Source organism: Microcebus murinus, chromosome 7 (genome assembly GCF_040939455.1).
Source record: "Microcebus murinus isolate Inina chromosome 7, M.murinus_Inina_mat1.0, whole genome shotgun sequence".
Lineage (NCBI taxonomy): Eukaryota > Metazoa > Chordata > Mammalia > Primates > Cheirogaleidae > Microcebus > Microcebus murinus.
The window spans coordinates 60,353,129-60,373,442 of NC_134110.1; the positions used below are offsets into that span (position 1 = coordinate 60,353,129).

Consider the following 20,314-nt stretch of genomic DNA (forward strand, 5'->3'; position numbering starts at 1 on the left):
TTGGTACTTACCATTTTGTTGTTGTCTAAGAACGACGACGGTCAACCCCTGCCCCAAAAGAAGAGGAAAAAGTGAACGAAGAGCAGTGGTCTCTTCGGGAAGTCGTTTTTGTGGAAGATGTTAAGAATGTTCCCGTTGGCAAGGTTTGTTCAAACTATCTAAGAATTAGTTATTAACAGAACAAAAAAAAAAAAAAACAAAAAAAAACAAAACAAAAAATAACAGAACAATAATGGTACTGGTTATCCAAGGATTTATGGTTGGCATCTGTGAGTCCTTTCTTTAAGGCTGTTTTATTTATCACCTTCAGTGGTTTCTTGAGGTGCATCCCTGAATCTGATGCAAATCTGTCTCCTCTCTCTCTGACAGATTAAGGGATAATGCTTCTCCTTGAGAATTTATGGTAACATATTGCTTTTTTAAAAATGTTATTTTGGAATAATTTTAGATTTATAGGAAATTTACACAGAGATATAATACTTTTTGATACAATCTATTCTTTGTAATTATTAGACAGTTCTAATTGAGTTAATGTTCCATAACATTTAAAATTCTTTCTTAATACCAAAAAATCTTACTACTTTCTTTGTCACCTTCCACTTTCTTTTTTCCTGAGGAAGGTTTTGCCTATAAATCATGTAAATAAAGACCACAGCAGTAATGCCATTAATTTCACCTTTCTCCTGACACATACTTAAAGTGTACCTATACTTGTAGAATATCTACAAAATAAATTGTAGATATTCAATATATTGTATTGCTCATTAGTTCCTATTAATAAAACGTGATAGTCTTTCATTTATGCTTAAAGAGCAGCTACACCATGCTCTGCAATTTACAAAGGCCTTTCTCATATACTCTTCCATTTGGTTCTCAAAATAGAAATGTTTATGGCCAAGATATTTTCTTTTGAGAAGATGATGCTGGCTCAAAATCAAAAGCATTAAGTAGCAGAAGTGGGACTCAAATGTCTTCTTCCTGTGTATTGCTGACCCTTTGTGATGATCAATATGGTAGCCACTAGGTATATATGTGGCTATTTAAATTTATTAAAATTAAATAACTTAAAAGGTCAGTTCTTCAGTCACATTAGCTCCATCTGCAGTGTTCAGTAGTCACTAATGGCTAATGGCTACCATATTGTACACTGCCAATATAGAATATTACCATTGTCAAGAAAGTTCTGTTGGACAGTGCCACTGTAAACTAAAAAGGAGAGAAAATGGGAGGAGTTCATGGGTTATACTTAATTTTTTCAGTTGACTGCCAAACATTCACAGACTATAATCACTGGCTATGTGGGTCAGTTTTTCTCTAGCAAATGAGGCTTGACTGACTATAAATATCAAGAGCAAAGCTTTTGTGAGTTTGTCCAGGTTAATTTTTTTTTTTTTTTTTTTTTGAGACAGAGTCTCGCTTTGTTGCCCAGGCTAGAGTGAGTGCCATGGCGTCAGCCTAGCTCACAGCAACCTCAAACTCCTGGCTCAAGCAATCCTGCTGCCTCAGCCTCCCAAGTAGCTGGGACTACAGGCATTCGCCACCATGCCCGGCTAATTTTTTGTATATATATTAGTTGGCCAATTAATTTCTTTCTATTTATAGTAGAGACGGGGTCTCACTCTTGCTCAGGCTGGTTTTGAACTCCTGACCTTGAGCAATCCGCCCGCCTCAGCCTCCCAGAGAGCTAGGATTACAGGCGTGAGCCACCGCGCCCGGCCTGTCCAGGTTAATTTTATAACTTGGTAATCATTGAAAAAATATACTCATAAGAAATTAAATGCCTTCAATGTTAAATTAGTTCAAGGGATAGAATTTGCATATCGATTTCATTTAAGCTGTTGTTATTATTCATTGTATTTGCCTATACTTCTAGGTGCTAAAAGTGGATGGTGCCTATGTTGCTGTAAAATTTCCAGGAACGTCCAGTAACACAAACTGTCAGAGCAGCTCTGGTCCAGATGCTGATCCTTCTTCTCTCCTGCAGGATTGTAGGTTACTTAGAATTGATGAACTGCAGGTAAGTAAATGTAGAGGAGTCATTCAGTAGGTGAATATTGGGACTTACTCTTTGAGTATGTTATAGAATTTAAGAGCAGAATTCCTTTTGTGTCATGCAGGTTGTCAAAACTGGTGGAACACCAAAAGTTCCTGACTGTTTCCAAAGGACTCCTAAAAAACTTTGTATACCTGAAAAAACAGAAATATTAGCAGTGAATGTAGATTCCAAAGGTAAAGATTTTAAAACCTTTTCAGCTAGTATGTTCTATATCCTATTAATACTTGTATAGTAAATGAGAGTAGGACAAAGTGGTTTGAGGTATTGGCCATTTTTTGTCCCCTGTGTATAATGGAATGGAATGGATGTTTGAATTGATTTACAAATGTGTCCTTAGATGTCAAAATTTGGTAGATACTCATTAGAGATTATTAAATATGTATAACACTTTTTATTTTCATTTATCTGCTTCTGAAGGTGTGCATGCTGTTTTGAAGACTGGAAACTGGGTACGGTACTGTATCTTTGATCTTGCTACAGGAAAAGCAGAACAGGAAAATAATTTCCCTACAAGCAGCATTGCTTTTCTTGGTCAGAATGAGAGGAATGTGGCCATATTCACTGCTGGACAGGTAGAGGCTCATTTTTGCTTTTGAAAAGTGCTGTAACAACAATGGCATTTTTGTTTAGGATCTGGCTCTGGTTTGCTTGTTAGTACACTGTTGAAGAATTTGGAATATTCAGCACATCTTAATACTAGGTTTCTTATTTGATCATATTATATAAATCAGATATATTTTTTGATTAGGCGTCAAACTGAATTATTTTCTCTCTATTACAGGAGTCTCCTATTATTCTTCGAGATGGAAATGGTACTATCTACCCAATGGCCAAAGATTGCATGGGAGGAATAAGGGATCCCGATTGGCTTGATCTTCCACCTATTAGTAGTCTTGGAATGGGTGTGCATTCTTTAATAAATCTTCCTGCCAATTCAACAATCAAAAAGAAAGCTGCTATTATCATCATGGCTGTAGAGGTAATTTGAGTTTTGAAGCTACTCAGCTTTTTTTAATTCAGAAGATAATGCTAAACTCTAGGGAGACAATCTGCAATAGATCATTCATTGCTTCTTTTTTCCCTATAAGAGCTAATCGTTTACTTTTAGGACAACAGAGGCAAGCATATCAGTGATTATGGTATAATTTAAGTGTTTGAGAGAGGCATGCATGATGGGAGAACAAGGGGGGAGATACAAAGCAGGCTGTGTACAGAATAGTTCTCTGAGGAAGTGATACCTGGACAGAGTTTTGAATGATTAGATAAGGGTCCTTACAGGAATGAAGGTGTGAGGTGTTACCAGAGCAATCTTTATGAATCTCATTAATATGTTGGGGGAATGGGTACATCCTTTGGATATGAAGGTAGGAATCATATGGATTAGTTAGTAGCAACTGATAAGGCTGCAGAGAGGCATTAGGGTACCTTGCATGCTAACCTAAGGGACCTAAACTTTTCCCTAAAAGCTAGGTGGAGATGGATTTTAAGCTGGTGAACAGCATGATCTGATTTTGTAAAAAGATTAACAGTGGAGGGGGGTTTTTAGAGAGCAGTTGGTGGAGAACAGAAGTTTAGAAACCAGATAACAGATTAATGCAAAATCCAGGTTAGAAACAAAGAAAACTTGAACCCCACTTGAATCCCTTCCCCTTCCTTTTTTTCCCCTTTCCTTTTTGAGACAGGGTCTAGCTCACTTGCTCAGGCTAGAGTGCTCACTTGCCCAAGCTAGAGTGCGTTGGTATCATCGTAGCTCACTGCATCCTCAAACTCCTGAGCCACTCCTGGGCTCAGGAGTTTGAAGTTGCCTCAGCCTCCCAAGTTGTTGGGACTACAGGTGCATGGCACCATCCCCAGCTAATTTTTCTATTTTTTGTAGAGAACAGGGTCTCACTCTTGCTCAGGCTGATCTCTAACTCCTGGCTTCAGGTGGTTGTCCTTCCTTGGCCTCCCAAAGTGCTAGGATTACAGGTATGGGCCACCATACCAAGCCTAGATGTATTTTGTTGTGTGGACACCTGTCCCTCAGTTTTAACCTCCTCCTCCCCATAAAGTTTGGGGGAGGGGAGAGCTTATTTAGGCAGTTTTTGGGAAGGTGGCATGTTGTTCAAATGCAGTTTCTTCTTTCTTTTGTACTCCAACATGCTTTCTCTTCCACCTTTTTTCTAGTTTCTAGAGGTAGTTAAAATGAACAGATTTATATAAGTAAAACTTTATATTCAGTCTATTAAATAGTCCATAACTGTCATTTTCCATTCTGATAGAAGTACATTTGAACTTCTTGGTCTTCATGCTGTGTTTTTCAGGTAGTTAATGATATGTTCTATGAATGGTTATCAGTACCATCGTCTTTAACAATTAAGTACTTTAGTTGTCACTTTTCAGAATTGTACCTGTCATGATTCCAGGAGAATTGAAGATTTTGGTTTTTATGTACCACAGTGTAATATATCCTTGAAGAACGTAAGAGGGCGAGAATAAATTTGGAACAAAATTTGTACCTTGGGCCGGGCGCGGTGGCTCACGCCTGTAATCCTAGCACTCTGGGAGGCCGAGGCGGGCGGATTGCTCGAGGTCAGGAGTTCGAAACCAGCCTGAGCAAGAGCGAGACCCCGTCTCTACTATAAATAGAAAAAAAAAAAAATTTGTACCTTTTGCTTAGTTGGTTAACTATATTAATAGGGTTCCAGTTTTTGATAGTTATATAACCTGTGATATAAACCAGGGATTGGCAAACTATAGCCTGCATGCTAAATCTAGCCATTTCCATTTGTTTATTCATTGTACATGGAACAGTTGAGTTAGTTGCGAAAGGTAAAGATATTTACTGGTCCTTTATAGAAGTTTATATTCCCATTTCTATTCCTCTCAATTGTACACTGTGCTTAAAGGGTACAACCAAGTTCTACTAGTTTTGCCAGGCTACGTGAAATCGTCTCTACTTATTTGTAGATCCGCTTGTATTTTATTGTTTGGGCCATGAATAATTTCTGACATATGTAATGTGCTGTTCAAATTCATTGAAAAATTTTTCCCCCAATTTGTCTGAGCACAGAAACAAACCTTAATGCAACACATTCTACGCTGTGACCTTGAGGCCTGTCGACAGTATCTTATGAATCTTGAGCAAGCAGTTGTTTTAGAGCAGAATCTACAGATGCTACAGACATTCATCAGCCACAGATGTGATGGAAATCGAAATATTTTGCATGCTTGTGTATCAGTTTGCTTTCCAACCAGCAATAAAGAAACTAAAGAAGAAGAGGGTGAGATTAAGAGCTATAAAAAAATCTTTAAAAGGAGTTTTAGGCAGTTTTGAAAATACAATTGTTAAAGGAAAGAAAAGCAAATCACTATAAAGAATTTGTGTGCACTATTTTACTTGGTTTTTTAAAATCTTGGAGTTTCTTTTTACTTTCTCAGAAGGTAAAAAGAGAGTATGTTAACACAAGCAAATAAATTTTTCATCAGTTTTTTTATTGTTTTTAATATCTATGATATATATATACAAAAATGGATATGTGATACTGAATGAGCTTTACTGATTCTATAATTGCAGGTGACTTTTGTTAACGTGGGAATAATTTAACAATTTAAGCCAAGTTATATTGTGGCAATTTTTATCCCAGTTCTTAGAATGTAGACAGGAAAAAATCACTTAGTTGAGTTATTGGATGCTTTTGGAAAGTAAATAAGCTTTTTTGGCCATAACGTTTTTAACTGGCTAAATGAAAGGAGAAACGGAAAACCTAAAGTACAACTGTGTATGATTCATAATGTTTTTCCTTATTTTGTATTCTGCTCATAATCTGGTAGAACAGTTTTGAATAGTTGTTTGCAGGTTTCTGACCTTTATATAATTATCATTGACTTACTAAAGAATTCTAAGTGGTATGTAAATGAAGACTGAAATACTGATAAATAAATGGATCTTTTTCTTTCTTGGTAGTGAAAGCTAAATTTCAGTCTACTTACTTCCCCCCTCTCCCCCCATTCTCTGACTTCTTTCATTTATTTATTTATTTATTTTTATTTCAGGATATTATGAGGGTACATTTTGGTTACATTTTATGTCTTTGCCTTGCCCAAGCAAGGATTAGAGGCATGCCTTTCCCCTCTACAATGCTCAGCACGTCCATTAGTTGTGAGTTTACCACCCCCTCAGTCTACTTATTAATGACTTTCTTTTTGACCTTTAGGGGTTGAGAAATAAGATAGATAAGGAAATAAATCACATATTAAAGATCATAGTTCAATCTATCTAAAGGGTTTATTATTATAAGGAGGGAAAATTAAATGACTGGTTATCTAGTATGTGAATCAAAGCACTAAATATATAGCAATTAGTATTTATTGGCCTGTAATACTCAATATATTAGTTATTTTTGAAATTTAAATCCATCCTAAGTTTTTCTTTTATGTTTCAGAAGCAGAGCGGTCTGAAAGAAATACATTTGCAGAAAGGCTTTCTGCTGTTGAGGCCATTGCAAATGCAATATCAGTTGTTTCAAGTAATGGCCCAGGTAATCGGGCTGGATCATCAAGTAGCCGAAGGTAATGTGCCTTTTTACCCAGAAAGTTTAATTGGAGGAAAAAACACCAAAGTGCAGAAAACAGTGTGTCTCTTACCTGTCATATACATGAATTGGTGGGTCCTTTTTTGTTTTGTTTTGTTCCTCCCTATTATACCCTGGGAAAAATAATCTGGTAAAAACTAAATTAGAGCTTAAGTATAGAACAATAGACTCTAGGACACTTTATAAATTGGAGATAATTTAGACAAAGTAGTTTAAGCTTGATTCTTTGAATATGTTCTAAATTCATCATTCTTGCTTTCTAGGAAATTATTTTCTTTAGTTGGAGAATAATTAATATAATAATAGAAAGAACCTCAATATTTTATTTTCAGATTGTTTATTTAGGTCATTTTCTCAGATATTTTTAATCTGGGAAGAAATAAAGGGCTGGTGTGTATTATGAATATTTGGTATTTAAATTTTCAGGTTTATTGAGTTGTGGGATGGACAAACCTTTATAACCCATTAAAAATTCCTAGGTGTTTGACTAGATAATGAATATAAAGAATTCAGGATAGAGTTTTCTTTCTGTATGAAAAAGCACATTCTAGATACAAGGAGCCAAAATTCTTTCTTGGTTACTGACAGATCATTAATGGAAGCACTGCTCACCATGTGCTAATGTGATAGTTTGTAAAGTCTACTTTAAATGAAAACTCTCCTTGTTTATTTTATGTTACATATTTATCCCTTTAAAAATGCTTATTCTTCAACTGGCACCAGGAAGGCTACCAACTTGATAGCTTCCCGGTTCAAAAACATCCTGAAGTGAGGTTTATTAAAACTATTTATGGGTGATCAAATTATAATTATAACAGCACAAAAGGATTATGTAGACTATACAAAATGGAAATTATCACCAGTTTATTTATTTGGGACTATACTAGTCAGACAAAGTGTTTGGTCTAAAGTGGAAAGCAACTAAAATTCTTCATGAAGAAATTAGTGTCTGAATTATTTCAGGTATTTCATTTTCTCAGGGAAATTACAGGTACAAATCAAGTTGGACTCTGATATGCTTGGTCCAGTGCCAGTGCTGCCATCTTTTTTTCTTGTAAGGATTATTTTGAAGGCAAAGACTAAAAGGAGCTTCAAGAGTGGGTGATGTGTTGCTCACAGAAATAATTTGCAGAGTAAGCTCCTTTGAGGAATTTGCCGAAGATTTCACTGCAGTGCTCTTAACCAGTTCAAACTCAGGGCTGCCGGTTGAACAGATGAAAGCACAGGAGTCTTATTATCCACGCCGGGCAGTAGGAAGTCCACAGACTCTGCTTCATTGAAGTGAAACCCTCCTCTAGCCTACAATGGATTTTCTAGGCGATGTCCCTTGATGAGTATGCAGGCTGGGATCATGAGCTGTAAGCTCAAAACTGATGCAATTTCAATATTGAATGGAATACTGTTAAATGCCTTCAGATGATGATTTGACTCAGAAGTTTTATTATGTGACTCAATAGTTCCTGAGTACAAAGGGCAGATTTAGTGGAAAGCTTGATTGATGCATCTGATTGCAGGTGTATGTACTCTAGAGATTGTTAACCTGGAAGACACATGACCTTCGCTTTTTTGTCACAGTGTTATGTTTGAACATGACTGGATTCTAAGGCTTCTGTAGCATGGATATAACGTGCTTACAAAGAGGAAATTACATCATCCTTGAATTCTTCCATATTGTCAGAAAGTACGATGACTCCAGGCAAGCCTATACGAAGAAATGTCAAAACTCTGAATCTTAGCAGCCAAGGTGGTATCTCCTCAGTATTGTCCTCAGCCACTGAGGATACAGGTGAATCTTCATGAATTGTGTACAACATCTTGAAGAATAATTTTCTTTTTTTGTTTTTTGTTTTTTGTTTTTTAAGAATCTGTATGAGGAGCTGGGCATTGTATTTAAAAATATTCCCAAGACCTAATGAAGAAAAGAGGTTAAGGACAATTTAAAAAATGACAAGGAATGACCCCCTCATTTAATATTGAATTGACTACATCACAGCAACAAAGTTGGGAGTTTGCAAGTTCAAGATTAGACTATGGTCTCAATTTATCTTCATTTATTCTTAATGAACTCTAAGCTAGAGGTTGGGGAATAGCCCACATATGTTTTGTTTGGCCTGTGCAATGTCATTTTTTTTTTTTTTTTAATTTGAATGCCTTTAGATGAGCATGTATGCCTCTAGTTTGTCACTGCTCCCTGTTTCTTACACCTGACCTCCCTTTACTCATTTACTTTACCTTTTTGACCCATTAGGCATTGAGTTTGTGACCTTGGTGTAAGCATTCTTCTTGATAAGGCCAAAGCATGCATTTATTTTCAGGTTATTGGCAGTGCCTCCCAATTATTCCTGATTTTTTTTCTCTGTACTTTGAGTACGACACATTAGAATACCAAGTGTCTGTGTCGAGCTTAATTAAAATTGGATAGGAGCATCACAGTGTGAACAGTCACCATAGTGTGTGCTGTTACTGGTAAGGATTTTGCCTTTTCCTATGGGTGATGTCTTTGAACAGGGAAGTGACCTTGACTGAAATAATTACTGTGCCATGCTCCCTTCTATATTATAAAAACTCTTAAATTTAAATTTCTAAATTGGGAAAAAGAAGACATTGATACTATAAAAGAACTAAATATAGGTATTTTTTTAATAGTGAATACTATAATAGCAAATACATTATTTGAGACATTAAATTTTACTTTGCAGAATCTTCCACAGTGTTTTTATTCCAAAAAGTACATCATAAATAAGCCTTATAAAATAGATATGTACCTGAAAGTAGCCTCTAACGTAATTATTGTGAATGCTTTTTTTAAAAAAATTTCCTTATAAAATTAAAAATGTATTGATATGGAAAAATACATTTACCCTCAGATTAAATAATAATTACAATTGAGATTCAAACATTAATAAAACTTTTGAAATTACTTATTTTTAGATTTATTATGCCTTCCTAGTAAGTAGGTCTTTCACATCAAAATATCATGTCTTTGGGATTGAGTCTACATGGAGAATGAAGTCCCTGTGTGTTGCCTGGCCTTTAAACCGGAGTTTTTACTCCTTATGCACTTTAGAAGCTCTAAAATTGTGGCTGAAGGGATTTGCCTTTTGTGCTCTCTCTTAACTCACTGTTAGTTCTAAATGTATTATTCAGAGGTAAAGTATAGATTTTTGTATAGGTAGTTACCAATTCCCCTTATGAAGTCTGTGTTTGTGATTATTTCTTTTTCTTTTTAGTGATGTGCATACTTGTACAGTATTTTTTTATAGCAGGAGAAAAAAATCACGCCCAGACATTAATCTTAACATTACATTTATAAGGTCTAGTTTCATTCATTAATTTCATTGGGATGCAAGTTGTGCTGTTGAAATTTTTTTTTTTGGTATAAAAATAAATCTAAATTGGTCTTTGTTTTAAAACTACTTGTGTGGATATTAATTCAATTACTCTTGAGATCATGAAAAAGGATTTAGTAGGCTAACAATATTGGTTTTGTGCTAATCAGTAGGTTTGCTGTCTATTATTAAACTAATTCTTACTGATTATAAACAGGACAGAAAAATTTTTTGTTTTAATGTTTAGCTGTTCATTTATCTTAACTGTATGAAAGATTATTCTCCTAATCTTACTTCACTGCAACTTTTGTTCCCTGTGCTTAAGTTTGTGTGGGAGCTTAATATAGTGGTTTAGTTCTGAATGGGGTACTAGAAGCCCCCCCCAGTTTCATTTCTGTCCCTCAGTGACTTATTCTGTGATTCCAGTATTTGGCATTTGTACTTCATATCCCTTGACTGGAGTGTTTCCTTTGTAGAACATACTTTGATTTCAGATGAGAAGTTCTGTACACCTTTTCATTATGTTCAGACATGGTAGTGAACACTGATTTTGTCCATGTTCTTTTAGTTTGAGATTACGGGAAATGATGAGACGTTCATTGAGAGCAGCTGGTTTGGGTAGACATGAAGCTGGAGCTTCATCCAGTGACCACCAGGATCCAGTTTCACCCCCTATAGCTCCCCCTAGTTGGGTTCCTGACCCTCCTGCGATGGATCCTGGTAAGATCTGTTATTCAATTTTATTTAGTGTTTAACAAAAAGATGAAGTCATAGGAAAAGAAATTGAACATTTTAATGGGACATTTAGAAATTTGAAATATTTGAAAGCGTGATGAGTATTATAACTAATTTAGTTATAAAAATTTGATCTAATGGGTTTATATTTTAAAAATCAGAGTTCTAGAAACTCTTGTCATGTACCTCTCTTATAGTCAAATATTTATTTCTGTACTGGTAAGAAGCTAGATAGTCCCTTTATTAGTCAAGATAAGTCGATAATTTGCTTAGTGGATTCCTTCTCTCATAGTTTGGAAAGAAATTTCTACTTAAACCTCTGTTGAGTTTGACTTTTGGCTTGCAGAGAAAAGCCTTAAGGCCAGTTAAGAGAATGTGTTAGGAATATGTTGCCTATAATGATGTACATCCTGCTGTTCTGTTTACTGAAAGATGGTGACATTGATTTTATCCTGGCCCCCGCTGTGGGATCTCTTACCACAGCAGCAACTGGCACTGGTCAAGGAGGACCAAGCACCTCTACTATCCCAGGTAAGAATCTGTACTGTTTTGTCTGCCTAGGCATTTGGAAGAAAAAAGGGACATACTTTGGATATAGGGTTCTACTAATCTACACTTTATCTCAAGGAGACTTTTTTTTGAAAAGCATCTAATTCTCTGAATTACTTTCTGTATATCAGTGAAAATGTGTGGTGTGTATGTACATATATTTAGAAATCAGTTGAGATTTGTAAAATGTGTTAACGTGTTTAAATTCTTTGTAATGAAATTAACTTATTTATTACTAACGCTAGAATATTGTTCTGGTGGTTAATGCATGCCTGATATATTATGCCAGAATATTCTTTTACTCTGTCTTGTTTACTCTTCTTTTGGTACTAAATGGATCTGCTTAACTACAGGTCCTTCCACAGAACCATCTGTAGTAGAATCCAAGGATAGAAAGGCGAATGCTCATTGTATATTAAAATTGTTATGTGACAGTGTGGTTCTGCAGCCCTATCTACGAGAACTCCTCTCTGCCAAGTAAGAAGATTGAATGTACTTTTCATATGAAGATATAATTTAGCTTAACTTTTACTGTTGAGATTGATATACTTCCAATGTATGGACAATTATTTGAATTTAAAAGAATTTATCAGAATCAAGCATTATATTCCCTTTGTTACTAAGCTCTCCTGAGTGAGAGGCCTTCTCAATATCACATAGCATATACTAAATGAATCCAAAGTGACTTTTATGTTAGCTTGATCAGGGAGTATATTTGTATGTTTAAAAGATCACAGAATAGTCATTCTGTGACTGAAACAAAATTTAGTTTTCATTTCACCATGAATATTTATTTTGTAATCTGAAAGGAAAGTAATTAGTAATTCATATTTTTATGTACAATTTTTCTCATTTTAGGGATGCAAGAGGGATGACCCCATTTATGTCAGCTGTAAGTGGCCGAGCTTATCCTGCTGCAATTACTATCTTAGAAACAGCTCAGAAAATTGCAAAAGGTAATTTATTTCAGGTCTTAAATGATTTAATTATTTTTCATTTTGAATAGATTCTCTTCTGTACACATATCCTAATTATTCAGACCTAATTTTTGTATATGTGAATGATATAATTGATTGGAAACTATCAAGATAATCTTGTGTGTATATAAAATTTATGTGAACTTTTCTCTATATTATATCTTCTGACTTACCATCAAAACCCAACATGTGTAAATTTCTTAACTTTAAAAATAATATTCCATAATGGGAAGTATAAAATGTTTTGAAAATAAAGGTAGATTACTGTTGGGTCATGTCAGTGCTTAATTGGTGATAGTGATAAAAGTTTATAGAAATAATAGGAGATGTCTCTATTGTCACTTCTGACTTGGAGTTCCTGCTTAACAAAAAGCATTAAGAAACATCAATTCCTGCCATCTAGCTTTTAAAAGATTAAAGTAGTTATCTTTTTAAAGCATGGGTGATAAATAATTTATGAGATGGTCTATAATTTGCTAAATAGAGCTAGGAGTTGAGTCTTAACTGCCTGATACAGAGCTAAGGATTCAGATGGCTGATGTACAGTATGTTTTTGTTATCGTATGTGGTTGTGATATAATTATGCTCTGCTGTATTTTGCACCAAAATTGGTTGGATTTCCTTTATGCTGACTTTGTGTATCAATATTTAAAGTAATGTGCGCTTCCTGATTTGTCGTGTACATGTATTAAGGCTTTCCCATTTAAAGAAAATATAAGGTGGCTAATTAAGTCCTTTCCTGAGATCAACTACGATATTCTTAATCTTTTTAGCTGAGGTATCCTCAAGTGAAAAAGAGGAAGATGTATTTATGGGAATGGTTTGCCCATCAGGTACCAACCCTGATGACTCTCCTTTGTATGTCTTATGTTGTAATGATACCTGCAGTTTCACATGGACTGGAGCAGAGCATATTAACCAGGTAAGTATTTTACATTTCCTTGTATTTATGTTATCTTCATGTTTTCTTTTTTTCCTGTGACCATCACTAGACTTAAGAGTTTTCAGTTTTGGAATTGTAAGTCTGGTACATATTTTTTTCTACTTTAAGTTGTAAAATTCTCCAAGGAAAATTAACTTTGATTTAATTACTAAATAAATGAAGCAAAAGAGCTGATTGCTAAATTAAATGTGGCATATTATAAAAATTAGAAATCTTCACTGTGTAGCATAATCTGATCCACAACTCTTGCTATAGATTTTATAACTGTAATACCTTTTGGGAGATGATACAAATTATTTTCATCCTCCTGGTAATATTTGGTTTCTATTTATATAATATTGTAGACTGTATGTATATTCATTGTACCCTTTTATAACTCTGTGTTTTCCAGAGCACATTTTGTTCTCATATTGATAATTGAATTGTTTTACAAAATACAAGAAAGAATTATGGTGAAATATATGCATACTTATAATTATTCTTTTAAAAGTACACTCTTAATTTTAGGACATCTTTGAGTGTCGAACTTGTGGCTTGCTGGAGTCACTGTGTTGTTGTACAGAATGTGCAAGGGTTTGTCATAAAGGTCATGACTGCAAGTGAGTATAATTCTATTTTTCTTTAGTTTAATATTATAAACTGTTTAGATTTATATTGCTTTTTTGGAAGTAATCTATACTAAGCCATGTTTTACTTTTTGCTTAATTCAGAAAGCATGAGGTTAAATTTGTGTTTTTAGGTCAGGTTATGTATAAAATTATGGTTCTTGATTGAGAATGTACTGTTGAAATGTTTGTTTTTTGCTGGTTCTAACATCTCTTTAAATAAAAGTAGGACAGTGTGCTAAGAAATATATGATCATACATTATGACTAGGATCAGATTAGTCTTAGGAGAAACATATCTACAGAATCTTTGGCTGTGATTAAACATATCGTACAGAATCATCTTCTACAGCCAGTGACTTAGGATCCCTGTAGTAGGGTGTACTAGAAGAAAATTGCCATAGGTATTAAGCCAGTCATGGTAAATGTCTGGACTGTGCCATATTTACTTCTTAAATTAAATGTACTAATTTTTCATTTAGTAGTAGAGTTACCATAGCTAGCATTATTAGTTTTCATAGATGTAAGAAGTAATAAGATACCCTGGCACTAACATCTGTAGTGCCTCAGGATTATCAATAGGGGCATCATCTATAAATGGCTACAGATGTATAGATATTATAAGTAACAGAGAATTGGCTTATAAAAACCATCTATTCTACCTTAAAATAAGTAATTATTAAATATGTATATGTGTAAAATTTTAATAGATATTGCATTGATGCTTATCATTTTTTGTTAAAAGAATTGTCTCATATTTTTGTCTTATTTTAAGCATCTAAAAATGTGGTAATCTATTTACTATTAATTGTTTACTAATTGTACTTATTGCACTAGATACTAGCATCATGGTGAATAAGACAGTCTCTGTCCTGACAGAGGACATAAACAAGAAATATCTGCCCATTTAAGGGTTACAGGGTTTTTTTGATGTATATAGGAAGACCACTGGAACTGGATTGGGGCTATGCGGAATTAGGGAAGACATTCCAAATGTGACTATACCCAGGTCATTACAGGGTACCTCTTCTCATAGGAATTTTGTGTTGCTTTATAGACTTCATATCACTAAGTAATCCTTGTTATGTGAGCTTTAATAATTATGTTTTGCATTTAGTAATTAACAAGTATTCTATTTGGTCTCAATGAATTATGCATCTATAATGTCAATATATAAACTTTTGTATATTTTTGAAATTTCAGTTTTTGTACTTACGTATGAATTCTTTATAGACTCAAACGAACATCACCAACAGCCTACTGTGATTGTTGGGAGAAATGTAAATGTAAAACTTTAATTGCTGGACAGAAATCTGCTCGTCTTGATCTACTTTATCGCCTCCTCACTGCTACTAATTTGGTCACTCTGCCAAACAGCAGGCAAGTAGGATTTTGAGGATGTAAAATCAGTTAAACTGAAAGAGCATAGCACTTCTGAGTAGCCTTTCCCCCTGCTCACAACAGCATTCTGTTTTGCAGGGGAGAGCACCTTTTACTGTTTTTAGTACAGACAGTTGCAAGGCAGACGGTGGAGCATTGCCAGTATAGACCACCTCGAATCAGGGAGGATCGTAACCGAAAGACAGCCAGTCCTGAAGGTGAGTAAACTTGACATTTATGACATTTACAAAAAGTGGTATGCTTTATTTATGTCTTACTCACCATTTCTTTTTCATTTTAGATTCAGATATGCCTGATCATGATTTAGAGCCTCCAAGATTTGCCCAGCTTGCATTGGAGCGTGTCCTACAGGACTGGAATGCCTTGAAATCTATGATTATGTTTGGGTCACAGGAGAATAAAGACCCGTATGTAGTCATTAAAACATTTTTAGATTTATATATTTCTCATGTTAGTATAGGCTTTTTACAGTGTATTCTGTCTTTCCTATTCCCTTAAGTCTTAGTGCCAGCAGTAGGATAGGCCATCTTTTGCCAGAAGAGCAAGTATACCTCAATCAGCAAAGTGGCACAATTCGGCTGGATTGTTTCACTCACTGCCTTATAGTCAAGTGTACAGCAGATATTTTGGTAAGTTCTTTGAATGTTTATTACAAGTACCTGAAAAGTATGTGTTTCAAGTATACTTTTTTGCTGTGAAATTAAAAAGAATATAAAAAATAAGACCCAATGCTGGTGAGCTTATACTAAAAAGAACATACTCAGACACTGACATCATGGCATTGTATTTGTTCCTCTCTTTGGAAAACAACTTGGCAGTGTTAAGTACCATAAAAATACTGGTGTCCTAAGAACCTGTCATAAAGAAATAATTTACAATATTAGAAAAATAAATCATGTCCCAGAATAATGAAAAATTAAAAAATAGAAGTATTTTATGTACCCAATAGTAGTGGACTGTCAATCAAATTGCAGCCCACCACTTACTAAAATGTAGTCAATATAAAAATAAGAGTTATTGTGAGCAACATTTAAAAAAAAACAGACCATGAAATTGGGTGTTTGTTCTCTGTAATTAATAACTGTATGTATCATAAACCATGCATAGAAAAGAGACTAGCAAATAATAATGTTTCAGCCAGAGATGGGATTATGAATTTATTACCATAAACATTTGAATCTACTTTCCTGTTTTGGTAAGAACCCTATAGGGAGTAAAATATATCAATATATTTGATATTATCTTCTAAATATTAATAGATATATATAGGACTGTGGGACAAATACAAAATAAGAAATTGTGCATTTGGGACCCACTATATGTCAAGCAGAGTGATGGGTGTATCGAATAAATTAATCATTGACCTTGTAAATGTTTTGAGATTTTATTATGAAATGTTAATATTGAAAACTGTTAGAACCTTTCATTTTATGAATGTCTAAACATCTTGTGAAATATTTTAACATTAATAGAGTGATTACAATTTTTAAAAGCTTTTAGATACTCTGCTAGGCACACTAGTGAAAGAACTCCAAAACAAATATACACCTGGACGTAGAGAAGAAGCTATTGCTGTGACAATGAGGTTTCTACGTTCAGTAGCAAGAGTTTTTGTCATTCTTAGTGTGGAAATGGCTTCATCCAAAAAGAAAAAGTAAGACATCCTTTTTGATTTTGCTTTGATATCATTTTTCACACTTTTTTTGAGATACTGATAATATTATGTATATGAAAAGATTCCTACATTTTCTTTTCTGCTCTAGCAACTTTATTCCACAACCAATTGGAAAATGCAAGCGTGTATTCCAAGCACTGCTGCCTTATGCTGTAGAAGAACTGTGCAATGTAGCAGAGTCACTGATTGTTCCTGTCAGAATGGGGATTGCTCGCCCAACTGCACCATTTACTCTGGCTAGCACTAGCATAGATGCTATGCAAGGCAGTGAAGAATTATTTTCAGTGGAACCACTGCCACCACGACCATCATCAGATCAGACTAGCAGGTAAATTTCTACCTGGTAAAAGATTCTGAAGAATTCTTTCTCTGTAAATGTCATATTTGCCTTACTAAATCCTTTGCATAAGTACTCAAATGGGGTATACATGATAATTATTTTAACAAATGGTACAGATTTTTTACTTTGGAACATGTGAAAACACTTTAAAAATTAAACGTGTCTGCACCTCTGTATATAATAGACATATAGCCGTGGTTTTCTTTGTTTTGGAAAGGGACTTTTTATTATGTTAATGAAGTAATTTAGGAAGAAATTTTACTTTAGACTCCTATGAAAAGACCTATAACTTTCTCTGTGTCCAAAGGCTTGGGCTGGGGAGCAACTTGTTTATGTAAATAACAACCAGAATTCTGAAATTTTAAAGTATTTTCTTCAACTGTATTATCAAGGAGAGGGTTAAAACAACTCCATCATAAATGTTTCTAATTATGAGATTATTCTTATATTTCCTTTGTCTTTTCCATTTGTTTGAGAGTTTCCCTAACTGGACTATAAACTTGTTGAGACAGAATGTTTAGAAACTAAAACTTTCTGGTATCCTTTAGCACAGCACTTCTCAAACTTTAATATGCAAGTGAATCACTCAGGGATCTTATTAAAATACAGATGCTCATTCTAGAGGTCTGGGGATGGGGCCTGAAACTTTGTGTTTCTTATAAGTTCTCAGGTGATGCCAGTGCTGCTGGTTTAGGGGCTGTGGTTTTGAATCACAGTGTTCTAGAAATCTTTGGCAAATAATGGTTTATTTTATTTAGTTTTCTCAAGTCTCATTTTTTTTGTTACCTTGTGTATGTGTAATGATATTTTAATAAAGATCTTAAGGACCTAAAGATCCTTCTTCCCCCTTTTGGAAAACATCTATGTGAAAAGGATGGCCTGCTTTATTATTTGGGACAGTCCTAAAACTTCATCCCTGCCTGGGGTTCATCTCTGTATGCCAATATATGTGTCCCAGCTCCTGTCCCTTATTGTGAGGTCTCCCTTTAAATCTAAATCCAGGTTTGTCTGGCATAGCTCTCCCATAGTAATCTTAACACTGGTATACCTCCAGGATTTGCTGAAAGTTGTAAATCAATTCTGTGTATCTTCAGACTGGTTAAATCGAGCCCATTACTTTCAAATGGTTTGCTGGTGAAATCTGCTTGGACTCCATATGATATTCCTGATCCTGACCCTGTGAGAAACTTAATTACTAAAGTGGTATTACCTTGTGAATTCTTAGTACCCTTCCCTTGTCTTTGTTTCAGAACATAAAAATTGTTATCTGTTGAACAGAGTTTGGGATCATCTCCTCTCTAAAGACTCCTAATGAGCCTATTCCTACTAAGTTTCAAGATTTTGTGTCATCTTGTCCTGCTTCTTAGTCTCATTATTAAACACTCTTAAGTTCTCCTCTTTTTACTCCATTCTCCTTGCTTGATTCTTGGGCCAACTAAATCTTCCCAGAAGGAGATCTCATCTTATAATCAAGAAATAGTGCTAAATGTTTCTACAGTCATTGATATAACATAGAAGTCTTGTATTATAATATAATATAATATAATCATTCTTTCCCATAAAGATCTATTTTGATCAGTGTTTAAAGTATGTCTCAAAAAAAGCACAGACTTACTTGATCAGACTTTGGAATTTCTCAACGGGAAGATGGTGCACACTCACCCCATTGAGTGTAAAGCCATTCAGGTAGTATTTTTGCCCTTTTTTTTTTTTTTTTTTTTTTTTTTTTGCTTTTTCTGTTGCTTCCCTTTATCTCTTCAAAACTCTTATGGCCTTATTAATTAATCTGTTTCTACTCTCTCTCCATGCCTCTCATATAACAATAACTAATAGTTACTGAAGTTTTAGTATATACTAGGAACTTTCCTAAGCATTGTGGATGCATTACCTGTTTTCATCTTACCAGTAACTATTAGATAACCACTATCATCCTGATTCTTTTTTTTTTTTTGAGACAGTCTTGCTCTGCCGGCCCAGGCTACAGTGCTGTGGCATCAGCTTAGTTCACAGCTACCTCAAACTCCTGGGCTCAGGCAATCCGGGTCCCAGGATCCTCAGCTTCCCAAGCAGCTACAACTATAGGTGTATACACCACCACACATGGCTAATTTTTTCTATTTTTGCTAGAGATGATCTTGCTCTTTGTCATGCTGGGTCTCAAACTCTTGAACTCAAGCAATTCTCCTGCCTTGACTTCTCAGAGTGCTAGGATTACAGGTGTGAGCCACCACAACCAGCCCATCCTGATTTTTAAAATGAGGAAACTAAGGATTAGAGAGGTCAGATAACTTGTCTAATGTTACACAGATATTTAATTTTTAGAGGCGAAACTCCAATCTAAACAGATAATCGCTTTTTTCCTATATTTCTGAATAGTAGATGGCATAGTAGAGAAAGAAACTGCTGCTTGGTGCTTGATGATAGTGTTGAGCCACTGGGTTAACCAACACTGAATGAAGCCCACCCTACCTCACAGTGTAAGCTGTAGTTCCTGAGCTCTCTGGAGTAAAGGCTTGTAGTTAGGAGTTCTCTGAAGAGACCTTTTTCCTTACCCCATCCAGGCATGGCTGAGACAGGCAAGTCTCCTGATATGTGATTTTTCTTCTATTTCACTCCTTAATGTTGTTGCCTTTTCAAGATTTATGTTTGGCTTTACATATATGAGGGGGACAGTAGAGGTGATTGCTATGATGACTTCTTACCTAGCTTAGACTCTAACCTAGGAAATCCATGGCTCCTTAAAACCCTTCCAGCCCAAGAGATACCAGCAGATACCTTTAGGGTAAATGGTAGCACTGTTACTTTCCAAACTTATAAAGTAGGACTGCTTCTTCTTTTTATCTTATTTTTTAAATTTTATCTAGCATATGTAGGTATTTCATACCAAGAAGAATTTCTCTGCACAATTAGTCTGCCAAATTGCTAGAAATAGGAGCCCCCCAAATTTAGAAGTGTTTTAACTGTGCCTTTCAGAGTAGGTTTCAGGACTATGGTGCTTCATTGTGCCAGCAGATCAGGGTGGAGAAAAGCTGAAGCTTCATTTCTAAATGGGGAGTTATGCAGATTTAACATCCCTAATTTGAAAATCCAAAATCTGAAATGCTTCAGAATCAGAAACTTTTTGAGCATCA

General features: G+C 34.9%; 1 protein-coding gene across 1 annotated transcript in view; it reads left to right on the forward strand.

The window, feature by feature from the left end:
• Positions 1-20,314, forward strand: part of UBR5 (ubiquitin protein ligase E3 component n-recognin 5) — a 124,675-nt gene that overhangs the window by 70,587 nt on the left and 33,774 nt on the right. The window contains exons 16-34 of the mRNA XM_012784323.3: positions 31-143; positions 1,874-2,017; positions 2,118-2,229; positions 2,474-2,628; positions 2,838-3,035; positions 5,109-5,319; positions 6,481-6,607; positions 10,528-10,679; positions 11,127-11,225; positions 11,597-11,720; positions 12,102-12,199; positions 12,994-13,142; positions 13,671-13,762; positions 15,001-15,147; positions 15,247-15,365; positions 15,449-15,575; positions 15,668-15,797; positions 16,662-16,822; positions 16,932-17,171. Coding sequence (XP_012639777.1) covers positions 31-143; positions 1,874-2,017; positions 2,118-2,229; positions 2,474-2,628; positions 2,838-3,035; positions 5,109-5,319; positions 6,481-6,607; positions 10,528-10,679; positions 11,127-11,225; positions 11,597-11,720; positions 12,102-12,199; positions 12,994-13,142; positions 13,671-13,762; positions 15,001-15,147; positions 15,247-15,365; positions 15,449-15,575; positions 15,668-15,797; positions 16,662-16,822; positions 16,932-17,171 — 2,698 coding nt within the window. The remainder of the gene's footprint in view (positions 1-30; positions 144-1,873; positions 2,018-2,117; positions 2,230-2,473; positions 2,629-2,837; positions 3,036-5,108; positions 5,320-6,480; positions 6,608-10,527; positions 10,680-11,126; positions 11,226-11,596; positions 11,721-12,101; positions 12,200-12,993; positions 13,143-13,670; positions 13,763-15,000; positions 15,148-15,246; positions 15,366-15,448; positions 15,576-15,667; positions 15,798-16,661; positions 16,823-16,931; positions 17,172-20,314) is intronic.